Genomic DNA, 17,939 nt, shown 5'->3' with positions numbered 1-17,939 from the left:
CGAGGGTTTCAAGTCTGGTTAAGGGTTTGAAGCAAGGGTTTGAAATGTGTGTTTCAAGCCTAGGTTAAGGTCTATAATTTGGGTTTTGAGCCAGAGTTTTAGGCTAGGGTTGGTGTCTTCAATTAGTGTTGCAAGCCAGAGTTAGGGTTTGAAATGACAGTTTCAAGGGTTACGAGTTACAGTTAGGATAACTGGGGTTTCAAACCTGGGTTAGGGTTTCAAATGAGGGTTTCAAGTCTACCTCCAGGGCTCACACTAGGGTTTAGGGTTTCAAGTTAGGGCTGCAAACATGGGTGAGGGTTTGAGACCAGGGTGAACATTTCAATGGTGGTTTTCACATGACAGACGGTGGAGTTTCAAGGCAGGCTTAGTCTTTCAAAATGAGTTTTTTTTTAAAGTCAGACAAGCAAGCAGCATTTATACCATCATTTATGTTCTGCTTCCTCTTGCTGCCCCGCTAAAATGCTAAATTAATAACAGATCACAACACATTGTTTTTTTTTTACCCTTGGCGGAGGTAACCTAATATGTAATTTAAAAAGTAAGTGCTGTACAAAATCAGTCAATAATGGGGTGTGGCTGCTTCTGTGTGATACTTGACTTGTAGCAATAACGACATCAGTAAGTCACATGACCCTTCCTTCTTCTTCTTCTTCTAGGAAAATTCTGGTGGTCTGGCACCGATCGACATTGCCTCCAAATATGAAAAGTAAAGAGCGCGAGGGCTGCGGCCGGGCAGCGAGGCACGAATTACGCAAGAAGCGGAGAAACCTCCTCGTCCACGTCAAGCAAGCCAAAGGGGCCTCTTAGCTCTTCAGTGCGCCTTCTAAATATAGACGTCGCTTTGGGTATTTTTACCCCAAGGTTTTTTGGGCACTCCCAGCATATAAGTGCAGGATTTGCAGCCCTGACGCTGGCTGTGTTTTCATTGGGTGCCGAGGAGGGGAAGCCGCACATAACTCATCGGCGCTGACGGACGGCTCTCAGAATAACCATAAAGCATCTTCTCGTATTTGATTTGGCTTAGTGGACACAAAACAAGAGAAATATGGCAGTAAGGTGAGATGCTAAAGACTAACTTCGCTGTGCTTACGACAGCAGTGACACAGTGGAACTCGGTTTTAGGACCGGGTAGGGTTGGTTGGTTTGGTTGGTTCATGTCCATACGTGACCAAAATAACAGATTCTCGTGGGAATTTGGTTGGAAATTGTACGTAAGGTTAAAGACCATTATTTTTGAACATGGCGTAATACGTGTTGATATTGCATCTTCAGGGAGGAAGATGGCGGACATACTACGTTATTAAAATGACATTAAACGTTGGCCACGCGGAGGCTGACCATTCGCAGGATTTTTTCCCTTAAGGATTTCATTAATGTCTCAAGCCTGGATTTTTAAGGTTTCAAATTAAGCTTTCAATCTTTCCTTACCTTCGTATTGCACACGTTACAGAACAAACCAGTAAGTGAATGATAATTTGTCCGCATGGATGATCGGTAATAGAATCGGCAGCATGAAACCCTGATCACAACACCACTCATTGCAATACAGGAGCTCAAGACCAGATTAAGGCTTCAAATAATGATTAGGGTTCTAAATTACGTTTTCAAGACAGATTGAGTGCTTCAAGACTGGGTTAGGGTTTCAAATTAGATTTTAAAGACAAGCTACGGATTTGTAGCTACTGGCTCAGTGTTGGCGTTTTCAAACTAACTTTAGGGTTTCATACTGCGGTTAGGGTTTCAAGGAATGGTTCCGCTTTCCAATTAGGGTTTGAAGCACTATATGATCTTACAAAATGATTTAAACTGACTTTTTCAACTAACCTGATTCAGGTTAGCTTTTTACAAAATGCGTCTAATTCCCTCTCAATGACATCTCAAGGCTGAATTGCATTCTTTGGGATGACAGCATTACAACCTGCGTGCAAGCATGTAGAAAAGTTATCTTTAGGCCGTGCTTGCCTCACCTCTGCTCACACACTATTGAATTAGAGAGCAGTTAAGGCGGAGGAGGACGAGGCGGCGCGTCCTATAAATGACATTGCAATTTTCACAGCATGAGCTTTAGTGCTGCGGGTGGGAGTGGGCTGGAGGATGCGAAGGTACTTTTGCCACTTTAGCCAGCCAAGCGCTTCTAATGGCGTGCACGTGCGTGTGTGTGCACAGTCCACTCTGCCTGTCACACTCCTTATGCTCATGCTTAAGTTAAGAGACACACTAATGATGAGGGGTGGAAAAAAAAGAAGAAAATTGTTCATGTTGCCGCATGGGTGCAAATTACGGTTTCAAGCCTGGGAGAGCCTTTCAAACAGTTAAGGTTTCAAATTAGGGTTTGAAGCCAGGCTTCATATTTCCAGCATGTGTCTCAAGTGCGGGTGAGGGTTTCAAACAGATTAGGGCGTCAAGACTGCACTTGGGTTTCAAAGTAGTGCTTCAAGCTTGGGTTATGACTTTAAATAAGGTTCCAATTCCATGGCAAAGTTGATCTTTAAAATTCCACGTCTAAAATGACACATGGCGGTTATGGTTTTGAAAAAGGTTAGGGTGTCACTGTAGGTTTCAAAGCCAGGTTTTAGTAATCAAATTAGAGCTTCAAACCTGGATTAGGGTTCCAAGTTAGGGATTCGAGCCTGGGTTTGGGTTACAAACAATTGCTAGGGTTTAAAAACATGTTTTGATTTCAAGCCTTTATGATCTGGTTAGGATTTCAAAACTATTGAGGGTTTAAAAGTGAGGCTTCAAGTCTGGATTAAACTTCAAAGCCAGGCTTTGTTTTTTCCCTCTCATTTTTCTGGACACTACTGGGTAGTGTTTGCCTCTTTTTGGGGTCTTCTTGTGTTGCATTTAGAGCCTAAAAACTGATTCAGTACAAGCCATTTTTGAAAATTTCAAAATTTTCAATACCCACACGATATTATGCTCAATAATTATATATAAACCGAATCTGACAAATGACAGCATAGACTGCCCTTTCTGCCGTGTCCCGTTCTTTTATAATCGACATGTAACGAAATGTAGATTGCACAAAATGCATCCATTACTCTTATGGACTCTCAAACTATGTTTATTTTGTATAAAATGGGGGCAATGATGTCATCTACTGGCGGTTGGGCATCAGTAAAGTTGTTTCCAAGTTTGACATTTACATTGGAGCATAATCAGATTCTTCCTCATCTAGCCTCATTGAAAAAAATTTCATTGACAAGTATACTTGGCAGGGAATGAGTCCACGGTAAATGTCAGCTTTACAGATGCCACGGCCATCTGGCTGGAGTAGGCCGGTCATCGCGAGGGATGCACTGTGATTCTGCTTCCTCATGGGGGAGGCCGGAGCCGTCTAGTTCAGGCTTGTCGGCTCAAGTGGACAACGATTAATTGGGGCATGGCATTTATTTCAGGGAGCGTCGCCAAACAAGAACAACATGAAAGCAGAGGCGGCAAAAGAGCAAAGCTTCACCAGTGAGGGATGGTGTTCATCAGAACCGCCTTGGATGTCAGCGTTGTACATGCAAATTCTAAATCAATGAAGCAATTAGGAGAGCCGTCAATCATAAGGCGGAGTACCCCCGGGGGGGGCGTGTCCCGGGAAAAAAAAACCCCCAACCAACCTGAGAGGCTGCCGCTTCGCTCTGAGCTGTTGTGAGAGCTGCTGGTGCTGAAATCTTGCGATTGGTTGTGCGGAATTCGATTAGACAGCCCGTCTGTCAGCCGGTAGTCGGGAATGAAAAGGAGGGCTACATGTGGAAAGGTGAAGGGGTTGGAAGGGGGGTGGGGATAAAAAAAAAAAAAAAAAAAGGAGAAGCAAAGCATCACAGTGGCGTCAGGTGAGAGGCAGCACAAGCACATGCAAACCAAACATGCAGTTAGGGCACCCAGCAAGCACCACAACCGGGTCTCAAGAACAAGGGGGGAGGGATGGGGGGATTGCGGGGTTCGGATTTTGACCCTTATGGTTATGTTGCGGGTCAAATTGACCCATGCTAATACTTTAACCGTCCTGGTATGTTGCAGGTCAAATGGAACCATTTTACCCACCGTGTTACAAAAAAACACACATTTTAGCTCCATTTTTGTTTAGCTTTAGAACTACCTGATTTGAAAATCCTAACCCTTGTTGAAAATGTTACACACAGTATATTTATATTTCTTAATCTGTTATTATGTTTTTAACTCTTACATTATATTAACACGGGGCTAAAAGAGTGGTAAAATGGGAGAGACGTGTTTCTTTTAAATAGCTCAAATTGAGCCACAAAAACTGCTGGGCGTGTTCTTTCATTTTTTTAATGAATCAAAATATTGTCTGAAATGATCATTTATTTAGTGATGATAATAGCGCAGGGAAGTTCAACCCTTTCATTACTTCGCTTTTAAATGTCTGTTTTGTTTGTAAATGTTTTTTAAATGTTATACTTTTAATGATGTGAAGCACATTGTGTTAGTTACGTTGTGAAATATGAAATGTGCCGTATAAGTAAATCTGCCTTGCCTTACCTTGTGTGTTGCGGATCAAATTCACCCATGATATTTAAAATTAAATGTATTATCTTCTTTTTGTGATTATTTTTTAATGTATCTGGGATATGAAATATGAAAGTGGCAGTGACACAAGGTGCTCATTATTTTACGGTTAAAAATGCACGTTGATCCATAATACAACAGAAGCAAACGTAACCGCGGGCTTAAAAGTGACATGTACGTCTTCATTTCCAGAGATATGGTCATGTTTTTCATCATAATAACAGGCGGAAATAGTCCCATAATTCATATACATGTGTGCATTATACGGCGACAAATTATAATCAAGCACTTTTCAGACTGTTAGCAAATGAGATCATACATATGCATTAGATCACATCTGAGGAATAGTGATTTGGTCATTTACAAGTAATTAATCTGTGTATGCTTTACAATATGAGTTAGGCATCAGTGAATTAAACATAAATCACTCTGGAAGCAAAGCTCGTTTACTCAAGTTGGGAGGAAATGGAAAATGAATGTTTAAGAAAAAGCTCGCCCTGGCAAAACTGTGCGGGTTTAAATGATTTCAGAGGCCCGTTTAAACCGCAAATCGGTAAATCCCGTCCCGCATCCGACTTACTGTTGTTGCAGGAGTTCTTGTCAGGCAGCGAGTAGCCCAGGTTGGCCATCTCCTGCTTGGCCTGGAGCGAAGCCTTCCACTGGGCCTCGGGCAGCTCCACGGCCAGCTCGTGGATGCTGCCGGAGTGCAGGATCTGAGTGGTGGCGTACGGGGTGGCCTGCGACGCTTGGCCCGGGCTGCTGTAGTTGGCTTTGGTGGTGAAATCGATGCTGCTGTAGATGGCCCCGTCCGACAGCATAGTGCCTGTCTTGTCCCCCTGGTTACCCGGCATATCTGCAAGAAGGGAAATGCAGAAAATGGGAACTGCTCCTATTTTGGAGCCCGCTTTTCTTCAACAGGCTCAAACGGCAGCTCGAGCCAATCCTGTCTTACTCCGGGCCTGAGACGAGGTTACGCTCTGGACTGCTTGCCACTTAATTGCAGGATACGTTACATCGACCAACAACCATTCACACTCATATTCACAACTATGACCAATTTAGAGCAGAAACGTCCAACGAATGGCCTGCGGGCCATTTGCGGCCCCCAATCCATTTTTCAGCGACCCGCGTCACAGACTAAAGATGACATTTGACATGAGCTGAAACGGTATATAAATTAGAGTTGTCAAACAATTACAATTTTTAATCAGATTGATCACATCTTAGAATTCTAATTAATCACAATGAATTGCTAAATTAAAAAGGCTTTTTATCACAATTTTTTGCAAGCCAAACTTGAAGAGCACCTGCTTTGTGTTAATTATTTTGACATTTAATGTTATGAGGACGTCATCCACATTTTTTGATTAACTGCACTCTCATCCTCCTCTTTTTTCTAATCAGTTAATTAAATGCATCATTTAAAATGGAAAAAAAATGACCCCAATAGTTTGACATGAACAAATATTCTGAATGTGATACGCAAACATTTATTAAATGCTTTACTTGAATGCATGCAGCTATATTTATTGCTCAAACACAACCTGTGCCACCTTGAACGTAGCCATCCGCTGTCACGCTAAACGATCGTCTGCCGCCAAAATTCATAGTGTGATTAAGAGTGTGATTAATCTGCGTTAATACATGATTAATGTGATCATTTTTTGTGATTAATCAATGAGTTAACGCTTTAAGTTTGACAGCACTAATAAAAAATAAAAAAAAGGAGGTGAGCAGTCTGAAAGGGGGGGCTGAGACACTCACAATCCCATGGGTGGAGGTGTCCACTACTAATAATACATTCATTTTAGATACTTGCTTTGTTTTGGTTCTCAATGTAGGGAAGGGGTTCAGCTGCTGTTCAGTGCAGGGGCGGCGCTATTCTAGTGGCATAGAGAGCAGGGCCACCCCAAAATCTTGAAAAATCCTATACTATTTGCCTTACCACCTTTTATAGAAATAACTGTAATATATCAACAATATATAACCGACTGATTTTGGCACGTGTAATAAATTCAAGTTGAAAAATGTTATTGCGTCCTTCAATATTTCTGTATTTGGCCCTCGGAGGAAAAAGTTTGGACACCCCCGATTTAGAGTCTTCAATAAACCTGCAAACATGATGCATGCTTTCGTAACGTGGGAGGAAATGCCTGGGGGGAAACCCACACAAGCACCGAGGAGAGTCCCTTTTGCTGTCAATTCCGTGATATTCGTTAGTCACGCTTTGAGCCCGTGGAGGCTCCACAAAAATAAAAACTTACTACGCTACAGTATCAGATAGCGTACAATATGTTGAACAATTGACCACCGCAGACTAATTTTCCCGATGATCCACTGAGAAAATCCTTTGAAATGCCCCTCCCTACTGTCTAGCAGCCATTTCCTTCTATATTTGTATGCGTAAAGCACAACAGTGGCTGAGTGAGCGCGAGGCTGGGAAGTCGCAGCCACCCCCCCCCCTCCCCACCCTGCTTGCATGCCCAGCCAAGGGGAGATGATGTAGAGCCACGGCGGAAGCATCCGCATCTGCGCCAGTCAAGCTGCGCTTGTCCTTCACGACTGGCTGCTCCGCACCATCCTTTCACAACAGCAGCTCCCGCCCCCAACACACACACCCACACACACGTCGTCACTGCCACCAACTCCCATCCTGCTGCTCTGAGGTACGAGACTGTGACAGCAACAGGATGAAACGTTCTCCATTAGTCACCCCAGTGGAGTGACAGTGGAGGGTTTGCATCGTCGTGTGTGTCCCACGCATACTCGTATGCGCAGGATGAATGCAAGTGGACATCTTGTGGGTAAAAGCACGGAAGAGGCATCCCGCTCACCTCCTCGGCCAAAGTTGGTGAGGTCATTGGGTCCTCCGGAGCTGCTGTTGACAGGCAAGCTGGTGGCAGGCCAGGAGTCGGCCAACCAGGGGTACCCCGGGTCGCTGCCATTCAGTAAGCCTGGCCGACTGCAGAGAAACAAGATGAGGTTTAGTCAAAAGAGTCAGCAAACCCCAAACTGTGGTTCAATATGAACCCGCTAACCTTAACCCTTACCCAACCTCGGTTATTTACAATGTATAACTTTCTGTGTGATTCAGGAGTGAAGAGCAAACAAGTTATGGAGGACCAAAACTGCCTAAATTAAAAACAAATAAATGAATGATTTAACAAATAAATAAATGAATAAAAACAGATATAAAAATAACATTCAAAAATTAAATATATATTGTTTTTATTTCCATTTGCATTTATTTTTTGGATTTAATTTTTTTAATTTAATTTTTATATCTGTTTTTATTTTCACTTTTATTCATTTATTTTTTAATTTGGGCAGTTTTGGTCCTCCATAGCAGTCAGGATCCAAACGTGAATTCCAACACATGTAAGAGAGTTGCCAGGTGCTCGCATAAGATAAGCAGACAGCGAGCCTCTGAAGAGCGTTGAGAAATACGGCGATATGTTTCTCCCCACCACAAAGTCGGATTTCCTTCGGGCTAAAAGTGGCGCTTAATCTCCCCCGTTCCAGTTTTTGTCATGCAAGAACACATTAATTCATGCATTTGCTTTCATTAAAAGCGTTTGACTTTGGACTGCGTTTTCACCACTAGCCCCTCGCAGTGAGCGAAATCCAAACTAACTCATGACGGATGGCGCCTGGCGTGGGGGATGCTGGCAAAAACGGCAGTTTGGCGGAGGAGGTGGGTCCACTGAACAGGTGTTTTGTGCCTCCTTAACGGGGACATGAACCATAAAAGTCAGCCATTAAGAGTGTAACCTGTCACGGGTGACTTCAGCGGGGCCATTAAGGCCACTTAACTGTACAATCACGTCAGAGCTTCGTTAGTGTGGGCGACACAGGCGGGAGTTAAGTGAGTGTCAGAAAAGAAAGAGTTGCTTCACTTCTTCATCAAACCAAAATGTGTCGCCGGCTAATAATTATTGTTTGGTCTGACTTGGATTTAGTTTAGAAATTACATTGACTTTCAACTCCAAAATGTACCCCCAATTTTAACAGACCTGCAATCTAACTGAACCTAACACCAACCCAATCCTTAATCCCAATCCCTAACCCTTAAACACAAACCTAAACTGTGCATCCCCTATTGTTTGGTTTTTATTAAATGGCAGCTCCGAATTCTGCTGTAGTTTTACCACATACATCACCCCTGACCAGACTGTAGCCTAATCCCAACCCCAAGGTGTAACAAACACTTACCCTAAACCTGAACCCTACCCTAATACAAACCCCTAAAACTATCATTACCCCAATTTTTTATCCTAATCTAACCCCAGACTGGAAAACTATCCAAACCCAAACTTGTATACATAAAACAAAGCCTGAGCCCTGAACTAACCTAAAACAACCCAAATCAGTAATCTACCTCTAACCCTCATCTAAACCAATCCTATCCTAACCCCAACTCCAACCCCTAGACCCACCTGGACCAAAAATCCCCGATCTGATTCAAATACAGTATGACTGCACCCTATTCCGTATCTTTTAAATTGTTAACTCCAATGATGCATAGCTAAACAACTCAGCAAAAAACAAAAACAAAGGCTATTCGTTCCAACAACATTTGCAGGGACAGATGCTCACATTTGTTCAGAAAAAAAACTAAACTCAATCCAACCTGGCATTATTACACTTGGCTTTGAATCCATCACAGTCGCGATCACAGCAAGCACACGCAATCGTGTGTCATATCCACATGTGAGAAACAGCCAAAACATGCTTTCATCCCTTTTCACCCTGCACTCGTCACCCCATATTTAAAGCAGGGACGTCTATGCCCTGCGGTGCTTTGCGTTGCGCAGGTGTGCGCTGTGAGGAGGCGCAGAGCAGCCCGGCTGCCTTGTGGGCCAATTTTTGTCTCTGCTCCAGCGGGAGCTGATGAGCTGGCTTTGAGGGGACTACAGCAGGCGGCGGGGGCGCCTGTAGCCCGAGGACGAGGTGCTACAGGTTCTAATGAGAACAGAGACGGAGGGGAAGGGGAGGGGGGGGGGGTACTTCCACAGCAGCCCTGGCGAGCTCCGACGGCTTCCTGAATGCCAAAGTAGGCCCGCGGCGGCGAGACGAGTCATTCAAATTGATGGCTGTGCCTCAGACGCCTCCTCGCCACCGACTGCTCTCATTCGAGCGTCACCTCGTACACTTTCCATATCGACTTTTACCGATGGGCCCAATAGGGTTCGGCGAACCCTCCAGCACAAAAGGCCACGTTGGAAAGTTAGTTGTACTAGTCCATGTCATGTTTCGGTTCTGTGGGGTTGGGTTTTTGTTTGTTATGGGTGTCCTCGATGCTTTTGTCTGTGGTTGGTGTTTTTTGTCTTGTGTTGCTGGTTTCTTGCCTTGTCTCGTTACGTCTAACCACATCCATCTGTGTGTGTCTTCCCTTCCCCAGGTGTGCCTCATTAGTGCGGGTGCCTTGCCTATGTTATGGGTGGAAGTTTGTGCGTCGTCTTCGTCACAGCCAAGTACCCTTCGTCACCACCAAGTCATGGCCACAGCCAAGTCGTCCTCGTCACAGCTAACCAAGTCGTCCTCGTCCAACTAACCAATTCGTCCTCATCACAGCCAAGAGGCCTTAGCACCAGCCAAGCCAAGTCACTCCACAGCAAGTCAAGTCAAGGCAAATCAGGTCCTGTTACGGCATGCTCTTTCCAGTCATGGGGACCAGTCTACTCATGTGCTGTCCAGTCTTGGCGACCAGTCCAGTCACGTCAAGTCATGATTGTCTGCTCACCTTTCTCCTTATGGTTAATAAAAGTACCAGGCATTGCACTTGATTCCTGTTTCCCTCCATTTGGGTCCACCATCCCTCATCCACTCACGTTCCCTCATGACAGTCCAACTGAGTGTGTGTGTGTGTGCGTGTGCGCGTGTGTGTGGCCCTCCCCCGCCAGCCCACCAGACAGTTTGAAAGACGAGCGCCTGACAGCTGAATGGCTGCGTCGTCCTTGTATCCGTCACACCGCAGCACTCCCGCTCAGGATAATTAGAATAAGACTGATTTCTACTGGGGATATTTGTTATACACACAACGCGTTAGTGTGTGTGGGTGGGGTGGGGGCTGCGCTTGGGGATGGGCGCTCATACATCTAATGAAAAATTGACACCTAACTTTTAATCCCCCGCCTGACCCGGCCGGGATGGATGGCAACCTTGGAGGATCAAATCTCATCGGCGTCACGTTGGGATGACAAAAAGGGTGTCATAAATACGCCAAGTGGGATGATATTAAACGGGGGGAAAGTTCATTAATCAGCTGTTTATGGTCTTTGCCAACGGTCTGAATGGAAGTCGGATTAAAAGCAGTGACGTGAGCGAGCGCGTAGAAGAATAGGGTTTCATTGTGAGGGCTGTCGTTTAGCATTAAAAAACGGCATTCGTCATGGCAACGCATGGCACGGCTCAACCGCAAAGTCAATCTTCTTTGCTGAAATATTGATTACAGCTAAGATCGGAAGTTACTACCAAGTAAGGAAGAAGCTTTCATTGGTTTTGTTGTGCAGCCACCCGGTCACATGACATCAAATCTACCAATCTGCTGCCTATTCAGTTAATCTGTGATCGATTGGGCGTAATTCTGCAGTCATGGCAATTTGGCAGTGGCCAATGAGAAAGCTGGAACGGACATGGCTTCATTTGTGATTGTCTGATTAATACAAAAATTAAACAAAAAAGCATGGTCTTGCTTTCAAAATGCTGCATGTTTTTATTCAGGGAGCAGATGGCGAAATTCTGGAATACGACAAGCGGATTGGAGGCGTCGTCTATGCTCCGATGACTTCCGATATGACGGGAAGCGTCGCTTGCGTTTCAATCCTGTTTGTTAAAAATCTCAAGTGCTGGTCTTGGAACACAAAAATCCACCCATGTCCAATCCATACCAAATATTACAACCAGCCAGTGCCAGAAATACGTAAATTGTAAAGTATCCGTCCAAATTTGTTGGGGTTAAAATTGGTTTGACTTTGAACATTCTACTTCAAACATAAAATTAATATTTTTTTCTTTTGCCCATGGTTATTATTTATTATACATATATTTTATTCTTTTATTCATTTTTTTCTTTGACAATTTGTATGTGTTTTGTTACAAATACACTTTAAAAAAACATATGAAACTTGACACACAAATGGCTCGGCAAAAAATTCTGTCTCAAAAATGTTTTAAATAATTATAAAAGCATAGATGCGGCACCCGGAACAAATGTTTGGCCACTTCTGTGTTTCCACACTGATATTTGCGATTATCTGAGTACTAGATGGATTAATCGTTATGATAAACAATTCTAAAAAGATTCATTAGTGACAGCCCTAATTATATATGTCATTTTATTGTCTATAGCGTACTAGAAATAGTTATACTCTTATTTTATTATATATTTACTTGTATCTCTATCATTTGGATTATATGTATGTATATAAAGCTTCCTGCTTTTGTACAGTATAGACGCTTTGCTGCTTGCTCTCGCCTGTTGCTTGCATTTTTCCACTGATAAGGATTTTATTTTTTTTTTATCTGAAGAAGAAACCAGAAGAAACCACTCCTTCATACTCAAACATCTGAGGTACTATATAATTTTTTTTAATAGATTGTCGACTGCGGTCATTTTTTGTTAGCTGCTTACCATAAGCGCGGCCTGCTAATTAGCAACAAGACTAGAAACAAGATGAAGACTGCAAATTTGCAACCGGTCACGCTGACACAAGCTGAGAGGCTTTCGCTTGTATGCAGGGGGGGGGGGGGGGGGGGGTCACTGGAGACCCCCATGAATAAGCACACAGGTAAATGATGTCACTCCAGAGATGCTCTTTGCAGACCTTTCACTAACATACACCTGGATGGAGCAGTCTGCACTCGGGGGAGGGGGTTGGAACATGTACACGCACGTGCACGCACGCACACACACACACGCACACGCACACACACACACACACACCTTTCTCCTATGTAATTATTTTTACATTATTACACGTGCTCAGATCCCGGCCGCCCACGCGAGGTGACAGGCAAATTTATCACTCCGGAGGGCTCCTGGCTTCGCCCGCAAAGATAAATGACAAAATAAAAGCCCTCTCTGCTTAAATTGTTTCGCTTAATTCCGCCGAGGAGATTGATGAGTTCATCTAGCGATGCATGAACGCACGGGATGCGGCCGGAATGTATATTTTCGTATAATGTGCAGCTTTTTTAGGAGCTGAAAGGAGCACAAACATCTGTCGAGCGACTCAAAGGCGGTTCGCTGGCGGGCTCGTCGGGATGCGCGTTGTGGATATGTTGCATTACAATCAGGCTGGAGATGACAAATGGAGTAATAAAGAAGTTATAGTGCACAAGTTTGCTTTGTTTGTTTGTTGTCAAGTGGTAAGCCAGGGCTGCAGTGCCCCGGGTGAAAGTCAAGTTGTGTGGCCTTCTTAACTGTGGACTGTTTGTACTTCCGGTGCCCTTTGCACCCGTCATTAGTCAACACATTCAGAGGGAATAAGGTCGTTACAGTATATATTCGAGATAGACCGATACTTTTTTTCAGGACCGATACGATACTGATTATTAGTAGTCAAGGACGCCGATAACCGATATTTGGAGCCAATAATTATTTTTCGGGAAAATATTGGCATCAAAATTTGAAAAAATACAAACTTGAATTTTTAAGCACATGTTTAACGAACAACTCTTAGGGTTAATAAAATAGTGGAGTTTGATTTATTTTATTTTTTTAAATCGTAGTCAATAGACAACTTTGTTTTAAAAATGTAATAAAAAGTTCAGGGCTCTCCCAGGGGCAGTAGCATATCTTCAAAAGTTAATTATAAACTTAAGTAAATAGCTCCCTATTGTTTTCTACAGCAAATAAAGTTTTCCCAAATTTCCCTCTGAAGTATTAAAATATACTTATTTAGTTTTAATTTCAAACAAAAACAGATGGCAAAGTTCCCTGAAGTTAACACTTTTTCAAATTGATCTATTATCGGCCGTATGATTCTTCAAAATGGCTGATGCCGATATTCATCAAAATGCTGAATATCAGCGTCGATAATCGGCCCAGCCGATAATCGGTCTATCCCTAGTATATATAACCTCATGTATGGCACTCAATGAAAGACTTAAAAATTAAGAATGCTTCACCCATGTCCTTTGCTTTTAGGACATATATAGTGGAAGCCCGCATACCGCATACATGGGTTTGATACCTATCCCCTTTTTTTTCCTTTTTTTTTTTTGCTTACCTCCCGTTGCTCATCAGGCCACCGTCAACCCTCTGGAACGTCACTGCAGGGGGAGAAAAAGACAAAGCAAAGTGGCTGCATATTAAATTTCCATGATTGCATTTAGTCACAGTATAAAAAAAAAAAAAAAAGGCCAATAATGAGTATGGCGTATTATCACTTTGCATATGTCGGAGACGTCGTGTGTTGCTCAAGGACACGACAAGCAAAACTCATTTTGTCTTATTTTTGCTGCTAGCTTATTATCATCAGGTGTATGATTAAATCTCGCAAAAATGATTAAAAAAGGCAGCGGGATCATTCATCAAACTGTCGGAATTCGCAGGGACCACTCATGGAGATAACGAGGGCCAGATCGGGAAAAACAGCAAGTGAGACGTCTATGTTGTCTTGTCATCACACACCTTAACTCAAACTATTACTCATTTAAAAGCTGAACCCTGACTTCAAATACTACTTTGAAAGCCATCCCTGATTACAAACCCTACTTTCAAACCATAATCCATGTTTAAAAACGATAATTTGACACCACCTTGACTTTTACGAGAGACTCAACGTTGGTATTCTAACCCTGGCTGAATGTCTTGCCTTGATATTATAACCACTTCTTTGAAGGCCTAATCTGCACAAAATAAAATAATAAAATGCTTACAAGAAAATATGAAAAGTAAATTAAACTACATTTATAAACTACACAAACTAACTCCACTCCAAATGGTCTGCAGGCGTGATGGTGTGTGTGAATGGTTGTTTGTCTGTGTGCCCTGCGATTGGCTTGCGACCTGTTCAGGGTGTACCCCGCCTACCACCCCTGGCGGCTGGGATAGGCTCCAGCATGCCCGCGACCCTCGTGACGATAAGTGGTTCGGAAAATGGATGGATGGAAGTTTTAAGCGTGTTGTAGCAATCGGCAGTATGGCACCACGCCACGGGGTGGCGCTTCTTTGTTTTTGTGTGCATGTGCAGCACTTCTTCCGTTTTTGATGCCGTGGAGGCCTACGATTATTGTAACGTGTGGTGGCGCCGAGACTATTGTTTTTCTTTCGGCTAAATAAAGTGAATCCGTGGACTGCCAATCCTTTTGTTGCTCTCCCGTTTTTTTTTTTGCTGACCGGCTGCACCATCCATGGCCGATCAGCTCGTGCGGGTTACAGTGTCCATTTCAAATGTATTTATTTTGTTTTTTTGTAGCTTACTTTACTTTATTACAAAATGCTCAGTAACTATTTTTCCCCCTTGAACTCGACAAATACTTCATATATAAAAAAAACAAACACAAAAACTAATAAAAATAGAGCATTTTTTTGGGGGAAAAATGAACACTTACTAAGAAAAAAACAAATTAAAACTGACTGAACCTAAAACCCAAAACGAAATTAGAACTAGCTTAAATGAAAAAATATATATATATATTCCAACCCCGCTTGGAACCTGAACCGCAACCCTAATTCTTGTTTTGCAACCTTAACTCTGTTGCATAGTGTTTGTGAGCATCGACTTGTAACTTGATATGTGCACTGGGGCTCCAAAAACACTTTGAAGCGAGCTGGCGTGACATCTGCGTGCGGCCTCCTCATCGCACCCCTGAATGCAGGCAGATGAATGTCTTTTAATCAGCACTAAAGGCGGCCAAGCAGGCAGGCAGGCAGGCAGGCAGGACATGATCAGCGTATAAAAAATGCCATCAAATCTCCCGGGCTGCTGATTTACCGTCTCTCAAGCTGACAGCTTTAGGAGGCCCAGACGGGACACTTGCAATGCATCACCTTATTGTCAATACAGCCACGAGCAGAGTCGCTCTTCAGACTAATGTCGTAAGAATCACCTCACTAATCCCTCCTCCACTATTGACCTTGTTTTCAGCGTCTATTTGAGCTTTTAAGACAGGGGAAATTGATTTGGAAAACATCAATGAAACACTAAAACATTTAGTGGGGATTTTGTATAAGTAAATGCAAATATAAAAGATAAAAAAAATAAAAAAATACAATCTATGTTAAAACTGAAATGACATTTACAATTGAAAGGATTTTTTATTTGATTTTGGTTAAAAATGACTACGGTAATTCTGCCTGGCAACAGGTGATCCATAACACCATATGAACCAATCAGGTAAAAAGCAATTCGTAAGTCTGCTAGCGAGATTTCTTTTGAAAAATTTCCAGTAATCAATTTCAGTCGATTCTTTTCCCCCCCGGCTTTGACCTAGCAACCCCCCAAAATAAATTACTTTTTCCGCTTTGTTTTTTGTTTTAACAAACACCACTGGCCACAACACACACACACAAATACACGCAAAAGATTTGCAAAAGTCACTTGAGAGCAGGGGTGGGTAAACCTTTATGCTTTTTTGATCTTTAAAACTGGCTGATGGGGCCGTTCAGGTTGAAAAGGTAGTTTGAACTTATTCCAGACTTTAAGATAACGTTAACCACATTTAAGTACATGCATGCTATTAAAATATTCATATAATATCACATACTACTATTATCTAATATTTTGTTATTTTCACTAAATCAAACCACTCTTTTACCGCCAAAATCGTTTAATGACATATACTAAATTCCAAATGAATGCCGCCAAAAACGTAAATTGACGTTTACGACTTTTTTTTTTCTCAATGGGCAGTGGAACTTGTTGCGCAGCGCTCCTTTTGTGAATGGGTGTAAAAATCACAAAACAGCCACTAACTATGGCCAGCAGATGGCAGCCTTGTATCTCTTTTCAATGGGCTCCCGGTAGAATGGAATTACACTGAAACATGACTCAAGGATGACGTGAAAGATCAAAGCCTTTGTCACATTAAATCTAATTCACAAAGCGTCACTAAACAAAAAATATTAGTGTCAAAGTCACTGTTGTTCTCCTTATATGTTTGCAATTTTCCCTCAATGTCACTCAAATGACCTATATTCAAATGGTGATTACTAAAGAACGGAATAAGGTAGAAACATACTTTTTTTCTAATGAAAGAATGGAACGCGATCTTGTTTATGTAGTCATAGCACACAATATTTTGTTTGCCTTGAAAGATGAGTTAAAATGCTCTGAATCGTCTGCCACTGTCTGGGTTGTTTTTTGGATAACGTGTGGCAGTAAAGAAGTTAAATAAGAAACAAATATTAAAACTAAATACATGAAAATATTGTGAATAAACAAATATAGAGTAAAAGTATTGCAAATGCTAAGCGGCTTACTTTACTTTGCCCACCCCTGCCTCATAGGGTTAGATTAGCATTAGCATTAGCCATGACCGTTAGCTTGGCGTATTGAATAAGCGGGCGGAGGTGGGATGAGGACGGGGATGGTGAGGAGACGGGACAAATGAACAGTACCTGCAGGGGTGAACGTGAAGGACTGAACTGCAAAACAAGAAGACAGAAAGGTTGCGCGTTAAAGCCTGCACAGGTGTTAGCGCTGCTTGGGCTGGGGTGGGTGAAGGGGGCTGGCTGCCGCCGCTGCTGGTCTGCGCACCGGCGGCTAGGCTAGGCTAACAGTGAAGGCTTGTGGGGTCATTCTACTTTGCTTTGTTTGGTCGGGTGTGAACACAGTAATCCAACTGGGTAAGAAACAAATCAACGGAGGTATGTTTCCTTATCAACTCTGGCTTGAAAGGTTTCCAGCTCTGTCAAACACTAACCCCGTGTTGGAAACAAATTTTACACTAATATTTATTTGAAACCTAACTTGAATCCTGTGGATTGAAACTAGGAATGTTCAAAATTTTTCAGAACAATTCCATCACTGATACCTAGTACCGATATCACTAGTATTTTTGAAGTTTCATAAGTATCAGTGTCTGGTTTTCACGAGTATCTGATACATCGAATTAATACCAGTATCTGCCCAATATTGACACCTGGTAATCAGTCAAAAGTGATCAATCCCTTACTTTTTAAACCCCAATAAAGGGTTGGAACCCTTAACCTTGTTTGAAAACCCATGTTGAAACCCTAACCCTGACTGGAAACCCTAATCCAAGCTTTCAAGCCATCTCTAACGTTATACCTTAACCCAGTCTTGAAACCCTACACCAAAACGAAGATCTTAAATTGAAACCATAGCACTTAACATAAAAGCTTAATCCTGAAACTCATCTCTACTTGAAATTGTGATTTTGAAACCCTAACCCTGGCTTTTAAACCTAAAATTGAAGCCAGAATAAGAAAGACATGAAACACT

General features: G+C 42.6%; 1 protein-coding gene across 7 annotated transcripts in view; it reads right to left on the bottom strand.

Annotated features, from left to right (window-relative positions):
• The window catches only part of robo2 (roundabout, axon guidance receptor, homolog 2 (Drosophila)), a 364,990-nt gene that overhangs the window by 21,769 nt on the left and 325,282 nt on the right, over nucleotides 1-17,939 (bottom strand). For 4 of the 7 annotated variants that reach the window (XM_086080355.1, XM_086080357.1, XM_086080362.1 and 1 more), the window contains 5 exons: nucleotides 17,093-17,119; nucleotides 13,758-13,800; nucleotides 7,359-7,486; nucleotides 5,105-5,377; nucleotides 3,612-3,737 (listed from right to left, as the gene is read on the bottom strand). In XM_086080355.1, the coding sequence (XP_085936481.1) occupies nucleotides 3,612-3,737; nucleotides 5,105-5,377; nucleotides 7,359-7,486; nucleotides 13,758-13,800; nucleotides 17,093-17,119 (597 nt within the window). The remainder of the gene's footprint in view (nucleotides 1-3,611; nucleotides 3,738-5,104; nucleotides 5,378-7,358; nucleotides 7,487-13,757; nucleotides 13,801-17,092; nucleotides 17,120-17,939) is intronic. The other 3 variants (XM_086080360.1, XM_086080361.1, XM_086080358.1) reach the window with 2 other exon arrangements.

This window comes from Leptonotus elevatus, chromosome 7, assembly GCF_054856555.1.
Source record: "Leptonotus elevatus isolate MCC_2025b chromosome 7, RoL_Lele_1.0, whole genome shotgun sequence".
NCBI lineage: Eukaryota > Metazoa > Chordata > Actinopteri > Syngnathiformes > Syngnathidae > Leptonotus > Leptonotus elevatus.
The sequence above is the reverse complement of the archived record's forward strand: the minus strand, read 5'-3'. Positions and strand labels throughout refer to the sequence as shown.